General features: G+C 40.4%; 1 protein-coding gene across 2 annotated transcripts in view; it reads right to left on the minus strand.

Annotated features, from left to right (window-relative positions):
• Positions 1–21,176, minus strand: part of SUSD4 (sushi domain containing 4) — a 279,756-nt gene that overhangs the window by 67,655 nt on the left and 190,925 nt on the right. For both annotated transcript variants that reach the window (XM_077485807.1, XM_077485808.1), the window contains exon 5: positions 284–472. In XM_077485807.1, the coding sequence (XP_077341933.1) occupies positions 284–472 (189 nt within the window). The remainder of the gene's footprint in view (positions 1–283; positions 473–21,176) is intronic.

The following is a 21,176-nucleotide window of genomic DNA, read 5'->3' on the forward strand; positions in this document are numbered from 1 at the left end:
GACTTGGCTTTATCGACTTCTTTTCCAAATTTATGTAACACTGACAAGTTATGTCGGCTTTTTAGAACTATTTACACTAGTTCCCACCCCCGAGGAACCTCATAGCCTTAGCCAAGCTCCAGGACTAGTCTAGACACCACTTAACCTCAATCAGGTGATAGTATAGCTATAAACCATGGGACCCTATAGCAAAAATCTGAAATTATTTTTTAGTTTTACTTATAGTGGAAATGTAAACAATTTATTTTTTATTTTACAAAACTCAAAGACAAGAAGTGCTTACCTTCCACATCAAGGCACCTAGGAGGTTCGTCGGACCATATCAGGTTATACATGCACTCCAGATACTCTGCCCCCTCCAGCTTGTACCCAGGAAAACACTGGTAAGACACCACTCGCCCCACAGGAAATGAAGAGTCAAAGTCCGAGATATTGACATAACTGTGAGGAAGAACCAACGGCCTCAAACATCCTGTAAAATAAATAGGTATATCATTTACACACATGAAAAAGAATTATACTACAGGAACAATATCTCAGATATAATGCATTTAGAAAATCTGATTGTACATATACATTATAGTCCTAAAAGGCACAAAATAGGAATGTGTACCCTATTAAATTTATTCCCAGTGACAATATTCAGCAGCACAAAAAGAAAGGGTAAATATCCCCAGTGGGGACACAGACAGCAATGAAAACCGGAGTGAGTTAGGAAACTGAAACACCACATTGTAATTTTAAATTCCAAACACAAGTGTATTCCACCGATATAACTTTTATAAAGACAACAAAATCGTCTTATTCAAATTCATTAAGAATAAAGAATTGTTTATAACTTAGAATGGTCACTAGTGGTCCCTATGGTGACACTGAACTACTTTGGTGACAGTATGTAAAAAAAGTTTAAATTGTCAATTTATTTATTTTTTACATACTGTCACCAGTCAGTATCCCTGATCACCGCCACACCAGTCATATGATGACGCTGTACTGCACTGATGACAGTATATTAAAAAAAGTTGAAAAAAATAACATTTTTTAATACATTTTTTAAATTTCTAAATAAATGTGCAAAAAAATTACAACTTCAAAAACTCACCATGCCTCTTACTAAATACCTTGGACTGTCTACTTTACAAAAAGGGGTCATTTGGGGGGTATTTGTACTGTCCAGGGATTTTCGAGCCTCAAATAATGAAATAGGCCATTACTACATCAGGATTGTTCGATTTTCAAAAACAGTATATCCACTTTAGGACCGGGTCTCTTTTTCAGACTCTGTGTTTACATGTTTAAAACAGTTTTTTTTGCTAGAAAATTACTTAGAACCCCCAAACATTATATTTCGTTTTTTTCTAACTCCCTAGAGAATAAAATGGCGGTCATTGTAATACTTTTTTTTCACACCGTATTTGCACAGCGGTCTTACAAGCGCACTTTTTTTTGGAAAAAATTCATTTTTTGAATAAAAAAATAAGACAACAGTAAAATTAGCCCAAATTTTTTTTATACTGTGAAAGATAATGTTATGCTGAGTAAATTGATACCCAACATGTCACGCTTCACAATTGCGCCCACTCATGGAATAGCGTCAAACTTTTACCCTCAAAAATCTCCATAAGCGACATTTAAAAAATTATACAGGTTGCATGTTTTGCATTACAGAGGAGGTCTAGGGCTAGAATTATTGCTCACTCTCTACCGATCGTGGCGATACCTCACCTGTGTGTTTGACTGCCATTTTCATATGCAGACGCTACTCATGTATGCGTTCGGTTCTGTGCACGAGCTCATCGGGACGGGGTGTTTTAAAATTTTATTTTTTTCTTATTTATTTTACTTGATTTAATTTATTTTGAAAAAGTGACATTGAAAAAAATGTACCTTTAAGAGGTATGGGCGGAAGTGACGTTTTGACATCGCTTCCACCCTCCTATGGTATAGAGACCAGTGGGGGCCATCTTAGCCTCACTCGTCTCCATACCCAGCAGAAGAAAGGACCCGATCACCTCCGCCGCTACCGACGGCTCCGGTAAGTGGCGGAGGGCGCGGGAGAGTGGCGGGTGGCACCTCTCCCGCCACCGATAATGGTGATCTCGCGACGAACCCGCCACAGAGACCACCATTATCGCACACAGGACCGCCTCCTGTAAAGAGGGATATCTCGGTTGGGGCAGCAGCTGCCTCCGTTACCGAGATATCCCTTTTCAAAGTACCGACGTATATCCCCACATGAGGCGGTCCTTACGTGGATATAATGTATACCATAGTTTGTAGATGCTATAACTTTCACACATAATAATGTACACTGATTTGCGTTATTTTGAGAAAGAAATGTAGCGGGCTACATTTTGAACTAAATTTATGAAGAAAGACTATTTATTTGCAAAACACAAACATGTTTTTTTTCAAAATGTTCATTCTTTTTTTCATTTATATTAGCAAAAAAAAAAAAAACCCAGTGGTAACTAAATACCATCAAATGAAAGCTCAATATGTGTGAAAAAATGATATACATTTTATTTGGGTACAGTGCTGCATTACTAAGCAATTGCCAGTTAAAGTAGCATAGTGCTGAATAGCAAAAATGCCCTGATCATGAAGGGCTTAATACCTTCCGGTGGTCAAAGTATTTGAACCATTAGGTTACAACCAACAATTTGTTTTTAATTATTAACTACTAATAAAAAAATTTTTTTTAACTTTACCTTTTAGCCCTGATGATAGGGCAAAGGTACAGCCCCCAAAACATGGTTGATTTATAAACATTTCCGTGGAATAATCTTGTGTTAGGACTTGCAAATGACAGTTTGGAGCTTCAGCTTCCTAACTCAGTCATTCCTACCACAACCCAAGGTTTCCAAAGAATTGTTCTGCTCAGAGGCAGCCAGCCCAAACATTTAGATTCTCTACGATTATTTTGTCACCCTACCACTGGATGACAGCAATGTAAAGTTAGTGCATAAAGAATCCCCAGAGTGCCAGTAATTTGATCCACCTTTCCAAGCAATAAAAACCTGACAGCAGGTTATGTCACCACTCTGTCCAAAAAAGGTTTAGTCTAGACCAGTGATTCTTAACCAGGGTTCCTCCAAAGGTTGCTAGGGGTTCCTTCAGCATTGGGCCTTTTCTGCCTAAGTTCCCACTGACACCATTGATCTTTTTAGCTATCTGTAATGCCCCGTACATACGACCAGACTTTTCAACATCAAAAGTCAGACGGAATGATTCCGGCAGACCATTCGAACGTGTGTGGGCTGCAGCGGACTTTTAATTTGCAAAAGTCTGACAGACTTTAGAAATGGAACATGTTTCAAATTTTTCCGACAGAACTCTGCCGGACCCAGTTCCTACTGAGAAATCCGCTCGTGTGTGTGCTAGTCCGACGGACAAAAACCGACGCTAGGGCAGCTATTGGCTACTGGCTATGAACTTCCTTATTCTAGTCCAGTCGTACGTCATCACGTTTGAATCCGTCGGACTTTGGTGTGATTGTGTGTGGCCAAGTCCGTTCATTCGGAAAGTCTGTCAGAACTCTGTCAGAACTCCGTCGAAAGTCTGTCAGACTTAGTCCCTTGAAAAGTCTGGTCGTGTGTACGCGGCATAAGGAGGCAAGTCTTCCCAATGACCCCAAGTGTAAGGACCATTCTTCCCACTGACCACTACACTAATGTATCATGAGTTGTAGATTTCTAATTTTTAGCAGGGGTTCCCTGAGACCGGAGAACTAGTTCAAGGGTTCCTCTGTGTTGAAAAGATTGAAAAAGGCTGGTCTAGAAGTACAGTAGAATTTTTAGAAGCTATGGGGGTTCATTCACATTAGCCCTGTTGGGCTGAGTTGGGCAGCGTTTCCCAAGGCCATCCAAATTCACAGACAAGACTTTTGTCCTATTCCTTCAGTTCACACCAAACATCTTGCCTTGGTGTGCAGTGAAAAAAATACAACCCCAATTCCAAACAATTTGGGACGTGTTGTACAAGCTACATAAAACAGAATACAATGATTTGCAAATCTCATAAATCCATATTTTATTCAAAAAAGAAAATAGAAAACACACCAAATGTTTAAATTGAGAAAAAATATAATTTTAAGAAAAAGAAAAAGGTAATTTTGAAATTGATGGCAGCAACATGTCTCAAAAAAGTTGGAAGAGGGCAACAAAAAAAAAAGCTGGCAACGTACTACCAACAAGGAAGAGCTAGAAGATCATTTTTGCAAATAATTAGGCTGCATTCACACTTCAGCACTTTGAATCGCCCTGATGTGTGAATGACATTTCAATGACACCTCAAATCACGATGAGGGTCTGCCACGGCTGTTGCATGATAAATCGCACTGCAATCACAGCAATCTATGTCGCGGGAAGCATGTCGCCCAAAAAAGTTCAGGAGCTACTTTTGGGCAACATGCTTCCTGTGAGTCCTGCGATTTGTCATTCACACATCAGTGCTTTCAAACAGCTGAAGTGTGAATGCAGCCTTAGAATCAGTTATAGTCAGAGGGTCTAAGAAATAAAGATGAGCAGAGGTTCAACAATCTGTGAAAAGCTGCGTCTAAAAATTGTCGAACAATTTCAGAACAATGTTTCTCAGCGTAAAATTGCAAAGACTTATGCCTTGTACACACGGTCGGACATTCCGACAACAAAATCCGTCTGATTTTTTCCGACGGATTTTGTCCTAAACTTGCGTTGCATACACACGGTCGGACAAAGTTGTCGTAAAATCCAATCATTCGGAACGTGATGACGTTCGTTCGTTACGACGGGACTACGTTGCGGCTAGTAACCAATAGCTATGGTCTCGTAATTTGATCTGAGCATGCGTGGTACTTTGTCTGATCGGAAATTCTCTACAAACGATCGGAAAAAGTCTGATCCTGCTCTCAAATTTTTGGAAAAAGTCCGATATAGCCCACACATCGGATCGGATTTTCCAACAATATAATTCGATCGGACCTTTTCCGTCGGAATTTCCGACCGTGTGTACAAGGCATTAGATATACATAAAATCAAAATCAAAAGTTTTGGAGAATCTCTAGCACGCAAAGAACAAGCCATATCTGAACATGATGCAGAAACACCTCCATCTTCTCTTGAGCAAAGTTCATTTAAAATGGTCTGTTTCAAAGTGGAAAACTCTTCTGTGGTCAGATGAATCAAAATTTGACATTCTTTTTGGCAAACTATAGACCAATAAAACACCTGTGCCACGGAAAAAAAATCACTAAAACACCTACAATGTAGAAGTGTAGGTAAAGAAGTAACAAGTACAAGTAACTGAGCATATACCTCTAATCATCCAATCAGAACAATCTTTATTCTTTTTGGCAACCATGGGCAACCACCTCCTCTGGACTAAAGAGGATAGGGACCTTCTTATCAGCACTCAGTTCAAAAGCCTGCATCTCTGACGGTATAGGGGCATTGGTACATATGGAATGGGCAGCTTGCACATCTGGAAAGGACCCATCAATGCTGAAAGATAGATCCAGGTTTTAGAGCAGCATATATGCCCATCCAGTTGACATCTTTTTCGGGGAAGGCCTTGCATTTTTCAGCAGGAAAATGCTAAATCGCTTACTGCATCTATGCCAACGGAATGGTTTAGTAGTAGAACAGTCCAGGTACTTAACTGAAACTTGAAAATATTTGGCGCATCTTGAAATGAAAAATATGATGAAGACCCAGGACTGTTGAGCAGTTAGAGTCCTTTATCAAGCCAGAATGGGACAACATTCCTCTCCCAAAAATCCAGCAACTTCTCTGTTCCCAGACGTATTCAGTGTTAAAAGAAGAGGGGAATCTACAATGCTGTAAAAGTGGCCCTGTCCCAACTTTTTTGAGACATGTTGCTGCCATCAATTTCAAAATGACCTTATTTTTTTTTCTTAAAATGGTACAATTTCTTAGTAAACATTTGATATATTTCCAATTGTGAATAAAATATGGGTTTATGAGATTTGCAAATTACTGAACATGGGTCTCGCGGACTCGATGTCCGCTGGGTGCCCTCGATTGTTTCACGGAGAGGTAGAACAGGGAGTTGCCTTTGTAAACAAAGCATTTCCCCATTCTGCCTTCTCTGTCATCGAGAGCAGTGAACGCTGTCATGTGTGTTGGAGCCCATCCCTCTCACAGTTAGAATCACTCCCTAGGACACACTTAACCCCTTCATCGTGCCCTAGTGGTTAACACCTTCACTGCCTGTGTCATTTACACAGTAATCATCGCTGTATAACTGCAAATGGTCCCAAAATAGTGTCAAAAGGGTCCATTGTGTCTGCCATAATGTTGCAGTCAGGATAAAATTGCAGATCACAGCCATTACTAATAAAAAAGTAATAATAATAAAAAAAAAGCCATGAAACTATCCCCTATTTTGTAGACGCTATAAAATTTTGCGCAAACCAATCAATATACGCTTATTGTCGCATAATGTCGCACGACCGCGCAATTGGCAGTTAAATCAACGCAGTGCCGAATCACAAAAATTGCTCTGGTCAGGAAGGCGATAAAATCTTCTGGGGCTGAAGTGGTTAAAGACAAAGAAATGTGGTTTCAATCCCTCAAGACAGCACAGACTGAACCTGTGAAAATATTGGATTGTTTTAGATATAATTGCCTTAGATTTTCCCCCATTTTTTCAAATGGAACTTTCAATAAACTATATTGAAGTTGTCAATCTATTTCCCAGTTTCAACTTCACAAATGACTGAAATCTGGTGGCCGTTAAGACTCATGGGTGGTAGATTGCTTAAGTGATTGTAAAGGATTAAATTAGATTTTTAAAAAAAATAACAAACATGTTATACATACATACTAATGATCTTGCACAGAGCAGCACCAATTCTCCTTTTCTCAGGCCCCCCGCCGGTGCTCCTGGCTCCACCCCCTGGCTGAGTGCCCACCATAGCAACCTGCTATGGAAGCACCTGTGTGGGCTTGCTTTCGAGCCAATGGCTCCTGCTGCTGTCTCTGATCCAATGAGGAGGGAAAGAGCGGAGAGAGCCTCTGCTCTTGTGCACATCGCTGGATCGAGAACTGGCTCAGGTAAGTATTGGGGGGTGGGGGTTGGGGGGCTGCATGCAGAAAGTGTTTACCTTAATGCAGAGAATGCATTAAGATGAAAAATCTTCAGCCTCTACAACCACTTTAGTTTCTGCTAAAAACTTTAGATCGGATTTGCTGTCCTAGTGAATCGATAATGGTTAAAATTGTCCGAAAATTGGCACGGCCAAATTACCACTGAGTAATCGGTTAAAATAAACTTTTATTTTTCTAGTAAATTTCCATAGTTTCCATTTTGCAGTCTTTTAAAGCACTTAAAAAGCTTTTTAAAATACATGGGGTAATTCATGATAATAGAGAACAAACAGAATTGCCCGTGGAAAGCTGTTTGGCCATTGTTGTCATTCTCTAAGCTGCGCCACAAAAATAGCTTGTTGAAAGATGATTGGCTGCTGTGAGCAGTCCTGTTTGCGCTTTGATTAAACAAAGAGCTCTGGTTATACATGCAAATTATCCTTTTTTTTCCTTCGCACAAGCTTTTCTTAGCTAATATCGATCAAGTGTAACTCAAATAAGAGGTTAGTAGGGATGTAATAGATTCTTGGCACCGTTATTCTGGATCAATAGCCCGAGTGCAATTTATCTTCTTTTGTATACACCTGTGTAAACCTTGCTTACAATACCCGATAGGAAATTGGATTCTTGATGCAGGAATTTATTATCGTGCAGAAAATAAATCAGAGAAAAGGCCAAGCTTTTCATACCATGAACATTAATAGCACATTAAAGTTCTAGCTTGTGTATGTAAGTAATCCTGAGGTCGACTTTAATAATTGTGATGTGATTTAATGCACATTGGCATTCATCGCTGAACACAGGCTTTCCAGTGCTGTGCATTTTTTCCCTATTTTAAAACTGCATCATGCTGCTGTTTTTATCAGGTTGGCGCTGTTTCTCTTCTATTTTTTTTTAAATTCATTACATTGTTTGACTAATCAAAGGAAAGCAAGCATCAATTTTTATTCTGTTTTAGGTTCTTCTAATTTATTTTTTAAATGAACATGTTTGGTCAGAAATACTAAAATGTACGGTGCAAACACAAAGAAAAACAAAATAGTATTTTATTTTTAACTATAAAATAAAATCATTTGTTACCTCTCTTAAAGTGTATCTAAACCCCAACTTTTTTATTTTTATTTTGGACAGAGTGGGGAATAGTTAAAGTGGAGGTCCATCCTAAAGTGGACCTTCCGCTCATTGGAATCCCCCCCCTCCGGCGCCACAATTGACACCTTTCAGGGGGGAGGGGGGGTGCAGGTACCTGTACAGTACAGGTATCTGCACCCACTTCCGGCATAGCTATCTGCAGAAAGGGGCATAGATTACGCCCCTTTCCGAAAGACCCCCGCTGCCTGCTGGGAAACACACGGATCCCAGAGGCAGCGGGACCATCCTTATTGCGCAGCGCGACTCGCGCATGCGCAGTAGGGAACCGGGAAATGAAGCCGAAAGGCTCCACTTCCTGATTCCCATACCCAAGATGGCGGCGGCAGCACCCGAGACACGACCGAGAGATCGGCTTCGGGTGCCGACATCGCGGACGCGCTGGGCGGGTAAGTGTCATTATTTTAAAAGTCAGCAGCTGCAGTATTTGTAGCTGCTGGCTTTTAAAAAAAAAAAAAAAACGGCGGAACTCCCGGCGGACTCCCGCTTTAAAGTGGAACTTTAATCATAAAATGAAAGTGATTCTAAAAGACCACCTTGTAAAACAACCTATTCAGTTTAAAATAGAAATGAAAGGAAAAACATTTTTGTATAGCTATAAAAAAAAACATTATACAGTGGATATAAAAAGTCCACAAATTGATGAAAACTGGTCCGGGAGGCTGCCAAGAGGCCTACAGCAACATTAAAGGAGCTGCAGGAATATCTGGCAGGTACTGGCTGTGTGGTACATGTGACAACAATATCCCGTATTCGTCATCGGGGTAGAGTGGCAAGACGGAAGCCTTTTCTTATGAAGAAAAACATCCAAGTACGGGTACATTTTGCAAAAGCACACCTGAAGTCTCCCAAAAGTATGTGAGAAAATGTGTTATGGTCTGATGAAACCAAGATTGAACTTTTTGGCCATAATTCCAAAAGATACGTTTGGAGCAAAAACAACACTGCGCTTCACCAAAAGAACACCATACCCACCGTGAAACATGGTGGTGGCTGCATCATGCGTTGGGGCTGTTTTTCTTCAGCTGGAACAGGGGCCTTAGTCAAGGTAGAGGGAATTATCAACAGTTCCAAATACCAGTCAATATTGGCACAAAATCTTCAGGCTTCTGCTAGAAAGCTTAACACGAAGAGGAACTTCATCTTTCAGCATGACAATGACACAAAGCATACATCCAAATCAACAAAGGAATGGCTTCATCAGAAGAAGAGTAAAGTTTTGGAATGGCCTAGCCAGAGCCCAGACCTAAATCTGATTGAAAATCTGTGAGTGATCTGAAGAGGACTGTGCACAGGAGATGCCCTCGCAATCTGACAAATTTGGAGTGTTTTTACAAAGAAGACTGGGCAAATATTGCCAAGTCAAGATGAGCCATGCTGATAGACTCATAGAGTGCTGTAATAAAATCAAAAGGTGCCTCAAGAAAGTATTAGTTTAAGGGTGTGCACACTTATGCAACCATATTATTTTATTTTTTTATTTTTACTTCCCTCCACCTAAGATTTCAGTTTGTTTTTCAATTGAGTTGTATAGTTTATAGGTCACATTAGGTGGAAAAAGTTCTGAAATGATTTATCTTTGTCTTATTTTTTTACATCACAGAAACCTGTCATTTTAACAGGGGTGTGTAGACTTTTTATATCCACTGTAAATATCCTTTTTTTTATACATGATCACATTTCCTCTGTTCTTAGCTGCCTAAGAGCTGGGGGGGGGGGGGGGGGAGAAGCAGCACACTGAGCTTCTCAATGAATTGCTGTGCAGTGGGGGCATGTCAGGACAAGTCTGATCATTGGAGGAGAGTACACTGAGTTTTTAGCATAGCTAGAGAATTTACCACAATGTGCTCTCCTGCTTAGTGTGGTCAGTTTTTAATAGGAAAGCAGAAGGACTGGCAGGAACACCAGGAATTTCACATAAAGGAGGCAAAACAAAGAACAGGAGACATTCTTATACAAGTATATGTTACAGCAGGTACATATCAGGAATATGGAATGTTGGGGGAACTAACGCTTTAAAGTGTATTTAAACCCCAACTTTTTTATATTTATTTTATCACAAACGTTTTTATTAGTATATTTAAGGACTACAAACAAGTCTCAGAGCACTAAGGCCATCAAAACAATGATAAGTACAAACATATTCATTGAAAATTTTTCTCAAGCAATAATTGCCTCACAACATGCAACTTAGTAACTTAGAATCTAAAACAGACTCAAAGTAAAAAATCTAGGGGAAAAGAAAGAACACATAAAGGAGATTACAAGAGAAATAAAAAGTAAAAACAGTAGCCATATGTTTAAAATAAATCAGGAAATGTCAGAGGTTTAATTGCAGAGTCAATCTGTATAGACAAGAATATTCCCACCTCTGTAATGTACCCAGGTAGTAATGTGTGAGGGACTAGTATTAGGTGGACCAGGTCGACCATTGGCGGTGGATTAAGTGTATGGTATTCATAACTGTATGGTGGATCCTTTCCATCATTTTGACCAATTCCATGCATTGCATGACTTGAGACCAAGGAACTGAAAGGGGATCTCCAGTTTAGTGCTATTGCCCAGTGGATAGCAATAAATAATATGTGAACTAATCTCTGTTCAGGAGGTTGGACCTCAGATAGATCAGCAAAAAGCATGCATATGGGAAAAGTGAGAGGCAGCCCTGGAGTCTTCTACTTCCAGTAATGAGGATTTATGGAGTTTATCTGGGCATGAGGCTTTGCATTTGGCGAGGATGCTAGGAGCATTGGCGCACCATATAGAGACCCAAGGCAGGGGAACAAGGCACAAGTTTAGGAGATCAATTACAGCTGGTAAGCGGCAGTGTGTACAGAGATGGAGGCACTATCCTATTTTCCTTGTGCACTTTTCTTGCAGTGATTATGTTTGTGTGCCACCTTGAAAGAATCCATTTATGTAACATTTCCAGCATATGAACTGTCTGGGTTCCTTTTTTTCCATCAAAGACTCAATAAGTGACTTTTTCACGAAATATATTACTTTTATCACTTTTTTTTTCACAGGATTGTTTGGTAATTTGTTTTTGTGTCACTTTAATATCACAATCTCTTAGGGGATTTAAATAATTTAGTGCAACCTAAATTTTTGAAGAGTGATAATTGACAGCTGAGGAGGCTTGTTACCAGAGGGAATTAATGGCCTTACAGCTCCAAAAAATGTGGAGATGTGTACCTCTGTCTGAGCATCCCCTACAACAGGTGTCTGGTACAGATGGGTACATCGTCTGGAGCCTGACAGGGGTATACTGCCAACATGTATGTAGTTTGACAACTGTTTCTTTGACCACAATAGATTTAGTACCTTTGTGCATGTTGGATACCATATCCTGCCAATCCTCCACAGAGTACTCTTGGCCCGTTTCAGCCTCCCACTGCATCATGGCTGATGATTTGGAGAGAAGACCCCACTCATTAATATGTTTAGATACCACTGAAATGGTGCCGCTGTCCCTAGAGGCCTCATTGCACATCCGCTCAAACACTGTGGCAGAATTCCCAGCATCCAGCCGGTAGTTCTACCAATAATAGTGTCTAATTTGGAGATACTTAACGAATTTTGCATGGGGAAGGTCATACTGTTATTGTAGGCTGGAAAAAGATTTAAAAGAGGAATCATGCAATAGGGATTCCAATGTCACTAGGCCCTTTTCTATCTATCTATTGCCAGAGGAGTTGAAAGCTGGCGGAAAGTTTGGGTCGCCCTGATAAGTGGCCAACAGAGGGAGGGATTATATAAGCCCAGTTTGTCTTTATACAGGGGCTATAGATGGTATGATTGACTGACTATCTCATTCTGGGTAGATAGGTCTCTCAAATGGAATGACCTCTGCCAAAGGAGACCAAGGTGATAGGGCTTAACAGAAATACTCTCAAATCTGAGCCACTGTATCTGAGCGGGGGAAGAATGCCACTGAGCCAGCTGCACCATTCTAGAAGCTATATAATACTTCCACAAGTGGGGTACCCCTAAGCTCCCAAGTGATTGAGGTCTATATAGAATCCCTTTACCTAAACTAGTTTTTTTTATCTGACCATATAAACCTAATAACCTCAGATTGAATAACCTCTATCGTGGACCATGAGACATAGAGAGGGATAGCACAGAAGTAAAACAATCATTTGGGAAGGATTGACATCTTCACTGCTTGGATCCTACCAAGGGACGAAATATGGTAGGATGACCAGATGCGGGACCATTTGTTAATGTGTACAAATGCAGGAGGCTAATTTATCTGGTACATCTGTTGCAGCGAAGGGGCCAAACGAATTCCCAAATATGACAACGAATCCTCAGACCATGCAAATTTAAAGTTATATCTCAGTCTCGCAGTCAACGAGGAAGGCAGGTTAATAGGCATGGCTGTACATTTGGAGAGATTTACTCCTAGCCCTGAAAGATCATAAAAAGTTTTCAAAGTAGCCACCAAGTTAGGCAAGAAAATCATAGGATTAGTCAAAAATAATGAAACGTTATCTGCATATAAGCTTAATTTAACTTGTTGGTCCCCTTTAGTGTAGCCTCAAATACCCCTATTCAATGTTATGGAATGAGCCAAGGGCAAAGAGCAGCGAGGAGAATTGCAGCCTGGTTGCCTTATTCTAGTATGTGGATGAGTGTATAAGGCCCAAAAGCCATGCACAAATGCTCACCCAATGCCAAACTTGGCTAGCTAAGACGAGTTCCATGTAAGGCCATATTACACTATAAAAAGCCGTGTGTATGTCCAGGCTCAGCATCATAACTGGACGGGAATAAGTGTTAGTGTCTTGTATAATGTTACAGGCTAGACAAATTTTATTTGTTATATGCCTGTTAGGAATGAAGCCCATTTGAACCGGGGAAATCAAGGAGGTGATAACTTTGGCTAGGCGGTCAGCTAATAAGCAAGGGGGGCAAGTTGGCCTACAAATTTTTTATAGTATAGGGTGGAAAATCCATCTGGGTCTGGGGCTTTAGATGTTTTCAATGATGCTATAATAGCAGAGATGTTATCTGAGGAGCATGGGGCGTTCAAAGAACCAATCTGTGCATCAGAGAATGGAGGACGGGAAAGATTCTCCAACCAGGCTAGGAAGGTGGGACAAGGCTGGGCTGATGGTGGTGAAATTTTGGTGGAAAAATTTGGTGAAACTCCTGAGGACCCGTCACCAATTGAACTGCTTGGTTTCTTAGTTTATATACATGAGGTGGCTGGAGAGAATGGTGTAATTTTTTTGTGAATATGGAGGAGGCCAAATTGCTATATGAAAGAAAATGGCTTTTGAACATCTAATGGACTTTTTCGTTTCTTTGGACATGATAGTATCTAATGCTGCCTTCTTAATGTTAATTTGGGTTAAGACATCAGTAGAATCAGAACTATGAATATGATAAAGCTTATCCAGGTCTCGTGTTAGAGACCGGATATCCTGTAACTTCTGTTTCTTTCTTACAGACGCCATCTCTATAATATGGCCCTCATTACTGCCTTGTGGTCGGTCCAGAGTGTGGAGGGGGAAATGTCTTCCCTATCATTGAGGCAGAAATATTGCCTAAACGTTCTGAAATTTGGTCTAGAAAGCTGCGTCAGTGAGGAGAGAATAGTTCAGTCGCCAAGAAGCAGTTCCCGGAGGGAGACCTACCCAAGAAGTTTGGAATACCCCTATATTGTGGTCTGACCAAGGGCATACCTATACGAAAGCTTTAGATGAATTGGCTAGAAGGATCGGGGGACAATAAATGTAGTCTAGACGAGAGTAACTGTCATGGACAGGAATAGAAAATGTACTCTCTGGCCTGACATTATGAGCTCTCTAGAAGTCTATGAGTTGGGAAGAAGTAATTAATTTATAGAGGGTCTTAGGGAATGCATTAGCATGCCGTACATCACGGCTTCTATCTAGCTTGGAGTGAGCTACTAACGTCACCTCCAACCACCAAATGTGAGGAATTATATCTATCCAAGACTGCAAAGAAGGATTGAAAAGATGAACCTTGCCCTTGGTTGGGCATGTAAACCACAGCAATCGTAATGCCTGTTCCCTAGAGGTAACCTTTGGGAATCAAAAACCTGCTATCAGGATCCTTGTACATATTTATAACTTCAAACTGTAAGCAATTCTTGATGAAGATGGCCACACCCCTAGACTTGGTCTCATAGGTCATGAAAAAAAACTCTAAAAGATTTATTGAATTAAGATGGATGGGAGTTGTTAGTTTCCTGCAATATGTGTATATTGGCCCCCAGATGCTGATAAGCGCGAAAAGCCTTTTATTCACAATTATTTGTGAACCCATGGCTTCTGAACTAAACGGAGGATCTGTATGGAACGGTGGAGCAAGAAAAGTTTGCCTCCAAGGAATACTCGGAAGGAGAATACAGTCCTCGAGTCCGGACAGCTCACACTCTAGGTGGGAACAAATGAAGAGTAGGGGGACCGTCAAATGGGCGGATCTGGTCTTCCATCCTTTATGGGACAAGTCCCATATCGACTGTACATGCCCTTAAGACGTGTTATCATGGGAACCAGTTCAATACTGTAAGCAATAAGGACTCAAAATAAGGGGAAATCCAATAGAGGTATGAAATCAAGCTCTTTAAAACGAGAATCCCAGGATATTAACGTATAGAAGCATCTAGGCCGCCTGGCCTCTGGCATCATTGCGGTGATCCCTTCTAAGTGAGGGCGTAGCCCAGATGGCCAAAGGACGAGGGGTAGATGGCACACGAGGCAATGCTTCAGCATCTAGTAGTCCCAGCTTCACCAGCAGCTCCTTCCCCTTAGATACATTAAAGACAGTGTAGGTGGTGCCGTTATGTTATTACTTGTAATTATCTTGTAATTTCTTGTTAACCAAAAAGTTACTTGTAGTTTCTTCCTTAACCAAAAAGTCCTTAAGGCACAGGTCAATATCCCTCAGCGGTTTTTCCAGGGGGAGGGGGGATTTTGGTTGTAGGGCCCTATGGATCCTATCACATATGAATGAAGAGAGGGGGGTATCAGGAAGCAGAGGTTGGAAGATTTTCTGGGCAGCAGCAGGCAGGTCTGTGGTTGATTCAGGAACCTCGCGAATATGGATATTGTTCTGCCTATTTCTATTGTCCAAGTCTTCCAGGTGGGCCTGAAGCTGATTTACTGTTTCTGACAGTACCTCATGGTCTTTCCGGAGGTCTGAGTATGCCAGATGCAGCTCATCATGCTTGGTCTCCAGCAAATCTGTTCTGTTTCCTAAGGCAGCCAGCTCCTGTGAGAGGACGGTGGTGGATTTATTCCATTCTGTTTGGAATTTATTTGCCATTTTCTCATACATAGCCGCCAAACTATCACCCAGGTCCACTTCGGTAAATTGTATTGTGTACTGTCTGCTAAGTGTGCAGGAGAGGCTGCAGCGTCCAGAGTACACGAGGGAGCCAGGACCGGATGGGCGCCATCTTGTGGCATTTTCGTCTGCTCCTGCACCCTGAGGAGATAATTTGTTAGGGATCTCTAAGCAGGTTTTTTTCTTCTGGTTCCTGTACGTCGGCATGCGCTATCCCTTCCCCCAGGGGTGTGTGGCACAATGGGGTGAAATTGCAGGCTAAATTGCACTGGGGAGTCACTGGAAGTCTCTGTTAACCACGGAGCTCCAACTTCTGACTTCCATCCAGCTTCTGAAGCTGCCTTTATATTTATTTTAGACGGAGCGGGGAATAGTTAAAGTGGAACTTTAATTATAAAATTAAGTCCTACTAGATCACTTCTGACAGGCCACTTTTGCTGGTACAGCTATGTAATGCATTAAATAAGTGCCTATACTGTTAAAAATCCAGTAATATGCTCTCACCCTGTTCTGTAGATGCTCAGTTGCTCTCTATTTTTTGATACTGTGAAAAAAATCTAGAGGCCGCTCTGCTGACAGCCTAAATATTTACTGCTGCTCAGGGGCTCTGCTCTTCAGCAAAATGGCAGCCTCCAGCATGAAGAAACAAGAGCAATGTTAAAAGGCAATTTACAGCACACACAGTAATTATGGTAGCATAATTAATAATATGGAATGTATGTTTCTTGCTAAAGAAAGTTATTTTTTATCAAATTGTTATGGGTAAGGTTCAACTTTAATGTTAATGTTTTTTTTTCTTTGTATTCCATTGGGAAGATTTCCTTTCACTTTATGTGCCAGAGAGAAATAGGTCAGAGGGAGTTTCTACAAAGTAATTGGAAATCTCCCATATAGTAGCCATACATGCTTCAGTTTTTTTTCCAATCAATCTCTTCTAATAGTAATAATTGATCTATAGCCAGCAAACCATTCGATCAATATGCACACATGAAGAAGTAGATTTAGAAAGTTATGTCAGATACGATCATAAATTATCCATTGAATTTCTGTTTCCACCATGTAACCACATACTATGAAAAGAGGCAAAATTTAAATCTTCCCTACTCCGTGCTTGTTCAAGCCTAGTACACACGGTGAGAAAATTGGACTAAAAATACAGTTTTCGGAGCGATTGTCTGATAACCTGATTGTTAGTACACAGCTTTCGAGAGCTGATCATGACAGTTCATGCGAAATTATCCAAAGGGACAAGTACGAAAATTTTTCACGTATGATAACAGAAGAACGATCCCTTTGAGGACCATAAGATTACCGTCATCAATATAAAAATAATTCTATTTTTTGCCCTTTAAGAATGTATTTGAACAATAAATAAAACCATTTCCACACTTGTGCCATTTTTGGGGAGGAATTATGATCCAATAACATCTGACTATTTAGGTTACTTTTTATGTAAAAAAAAAAAAAGAAGCAATTTTTATTTTTGTACCGTTTAGTAAGTTCGTACACTTCAGTTGCTGTAGCTAAGCCACTTCATGAAATAGCTGGCAAAAAGCTAGATCCAATTGTTGATAAGAACTAATATTTTGACTCAAATAAAAAAAAAAAAGGATTTTAAGTTCTTAATCAGGTGAACAGGCAATTAAAAGCATGGATAAATACGTCCAATGGTCCTCAAAGGGTTTCAATCAGTACGGTATTCATCTGTAAACAATCGTGGGAACAAGACCGCAAATGCTCAGAAGCAAAAGAATACATTACAATACAATACATCATCACAGGATGTTTTATTCTGTCTTTTCGTAATTCTAGTAACCTATTCGTTTTCAATATGAGACTAGCATGCAAAAAAACTAACGATCACTCGTCCGATATTGTCATTGTGTGTACGGGGCATTAGGGTGCTACAAATGTATATAAAAAACGTAATTGATTGTAAAAAAAAACACAAATACACTGCTACTGCAATCTCATAATCTGATCAATCCAAATACAACTGTATTTATGAACAAAAGTATCTCTCTGGCTGATCGACTCAATTTGATCAAATCTATTTGAAATTCAGTCCACATAGACCAGAAGGGAACTGATAGCTATTCGATCATTTACAGATTCAATTATTTTGATCAAATAACACATTGATCGGACAAAAAAAAAAAAAAAATCAAAGTGTGTGTGGCCGCCATTAGACAGTTGTCACTGAAAAGGGTGCTCCCATTGGAAGATTTTCCCTTACTTCCTGTTTGGGTGACAAGTGTAAAATTTTAGATTTCCCATTACAATCTGTCCAGGTGACCAATGAAAAAGAGAGGTTATACTGTAGTTCCCAAGTGAGGATGCATACATCAATAAAAACCTGATAAGGGTTTTAACTGGGCACCACTATATCCAATACTAAATATTTTGGCTTTAGATGTAATTTAAAGCTTATGTACACTCATGCAAAACCAAGCACGCTATCATGGTCATAACTCAAGTTTATGTTTATATTTTTAATAGTTTTTGACCTATAAAGTGCGATTTATCAGAAAATACTGGTTTATTCAGTGATCATGTGACTGCATGAGCTCCTATCTCATCAATATTTCCTAGTTTGGGGAGTGGCCTGGTTTTATGGTTTGGATGAAGCATCTCCACTATTTGATACCAGCATGTCTTCTGGTAGTAGCTGCTGTGAGTCCAGTTAGGCAGGGGGGGGGCATGTCAGCCAGGCTATGGGACTACAGGTATGTCATTTGGAGACAAGGAAAGCAAACTGACCCCACCAGCATCTGCTTTGGTGCTTAGCGTGGTCAGGAAACAAAGGAATACAAGGTGACAGGCAGGATCATCAGGTATTTGTTGCAGATTTACTTTATTTATAGAATGAAAACATATCATGCATTAGAATAAGTAGGGCGAAGGAGGTAGTAAAAGGCTTTCACTATTAAGGCTTGTTTCCATTGCCTTTGAAAAATAATCTGGGATGGATGACTCTTTAGAGGGAGGTGAACAGGCAGCTGGATGGGGATATGTTACCTCCTCACCACCTGTTTTAACCATGAAAAGCCTGCTGCATCCCGCAGACTTCACATATTTGCATGTGGTTGTGTCATGGCCTATTCATTTGAATGCCTTGGTACTAATGCCAATGGCAACAGGTATCATTTTTACCCTGGCATTCATACAACTAACCCCCTGCCACTGTGTTAGTTTACCCACTTCAGCCCCGGAAGGATTTGCCCCCTTAATGACCAGGCCATTTTTTGCGATACGGCACTGCGTCGCTTTAACTGACAATTGTGCGATCGCGCGACGCTGTATCCAAACAAAACTGATGTCCTTTTTTTCCCACAAATAGAGCTTTTCTTTGGTGGTATTTGATCACCTCTGGGTTTTCATTTTTTTCGCTATCACCAAAGACTGACAATTTAATAAAAAAAAAAATATGTAGTCATCAGTTTAGGCCGAAATATATTCTTCTACATATTTTTGGTAAAAAAATAAATAATAAAAAAACAAACAAACCACAATAGGCATATATTGATTGGTTCGTGCAAAAGTTATCGCATCTACAGAATAAGGGATAGATATAGGGACTTTTTTTTTTTTTATTGTTATAAAAATGCACTGATCAATGAAAAAAATTACACTGCCAGGGAAGGGGTTAACACCAGGGAGCAATCAAAGGGTTAACTATGTTCCCTGCAGGTGCAGTGAGCATGCCTGCGGGTTGGGCAGGCTCTATGTCCTCCGGTGACCCACGATTGCCTAGTGCAGAGGCAGAATGGGGATCTGCCAGTGTAAACAAGTTCTGACAGGGGACATGACAGCGATCACTGTTCTTCGATCACTGGGAACAGTAGATCTCTGTCATATCCCCTGTCAGAACGGGGAATCGCCTTGTTTACACTGGCAGATCCCCGTTCTGCCTCTGTACTAGGCAATCACGGGCCATCGGTGGACATCGAGTCTGCCCAACCTGCGGGCACACTCACTCAAACCGCAACTGCGCCTGCGCGAACCGCCGTACAACTATTTTCACAGGAGCGCCGACCTGACGCAGTATAATAACAGCGGCTGATCGGCAAGTGGTTAAGGAGGGGGGCGTAAAAAAATGGCTCAACTGTCTACTTTTACCCCCCGGCAGCACAAGTGAATGGCCCTTAAGGGGATGGTTCACCTTTACTGCAAAACTGCCCATGCCGATAAGGGGCATCTGTAGATAAAAGCAAACTGTGCAGCTCTGACTAAAGTTGGATAAAGCCCTTGCTTTAGGTGTAGGTAATTTACATACCTTATAAAGCCTGACTGGAATACTCACAGGACGTTGCTAAGTACTCCCAGGACGTTGCTAAGTGAGGCCTATTCATTACTGCTCACCTCTACCATCACAGGGGCGAGCTCTCAAATGCTGACCGCATCTAGGATTGCCACCTCATCCCATTAAAACTAAACACATATTAATTACACAGTTTCTGTGGCTGATTAAGGTGGTAATTAAACTCATTTGGTGCCTTACCTGCACTAAATTAGCCTCAGAAACTGTGTAATTCATGTGTGTTCAGGTGTAAAGGCATGAGGTTGCAACCCTAACCACATCAGGGGAGAGAAAGAGTATGTGAGGGGTTTGAATCAGAGAAAAAGCTCACTTCTGTAATGGTGGAGGTGAGCAACTAGGCATTACTTAGCAACATCCTGGGAGTATTCCATTTAGGCTTCATAAGGTATGTTAATGGCCTACATCTATAGCAAGGATATTATTCATCTTTAGTCAGAGCTGCATATATTGTTTTAATCTACAAACATCCCTAACCTGCATAGGTGTTTTTTTTTATAAAGGTGAACTATCCTTTTGAGGGTTACATATGCTTTAAAACATCTTATTAGAAACAGCCTACACATTTGTTTGGTTTCTTTTATTCTAATAAACAGCAATTTGCATATTTTTTTCCTTAAATACTAAAAATTAAATACTCAAAATGTTGTAATGAAGTGTTTAGTGGTTGGCAGAACCGCTTAGTGCACAGTAAAAGCATCTGATCCAACTATCGCTGTCCAATACTCCTATGTCGGGGAACCATTTCATAGAGTGTCCCTCTAAGTAACTGCTTATTTTACTACTCCAGGGTGTTTAGAAACTTACTAAGCCTATGCGAAAAACCGGAACTACAGTATGGGTAGATTTTGCTAAAAAAAACAAACAAAAAAAAACCTGGTTGATTAGTTGAGTTACACTCACAGAAGCCTTTTCAGACATCCATGAGTAGAACTAAGGTGGGCAGTTGAGTGCTTTAATGCAGTGTATCTCAACCTTTTCTTAGTCAATGCACCCTTGACTGAAAATCTCAAGGCACCCCATTCTAAAATTATGGACAGTCTTCGAGCCAACCCATTCTAAAATGTATAAAACGATTCTAATAGTTTTACATAATACATCAACATCCACACACACGTAGGACCCCCAACATTAGAGGTGATTTATTCTTCCAAATCCAATACACATTTTCACACTGGTACTAACTAGTATTCCAATCTTTCTCATCTCCTTCAGTTTTTCTCTATCACTCAGCTAATTTTTGCTACTTAGGGCTTGTAAAGGAAATTCGTAAGTTCTGTATATAATTGTATTCTATT

The sequence above is a fragment of the Lithobates pipiens genome, unplaced genomic scaffold (assembly GCF_037356315.1).
Source record: "Lithobates pipiens isolate NorthernLeopardFrog02 unplaced genomic scaffold, aLitPip1_a1.2 Scaffold_18, whole genome shotgun sequence".
Classification (NCBI taxonomy): domain Eukaryota; kingdom Metazoa; phylum Chordata; class Amphibia; order Anura; family Ranidae; genus Lithobates; species Lithobates pipiens.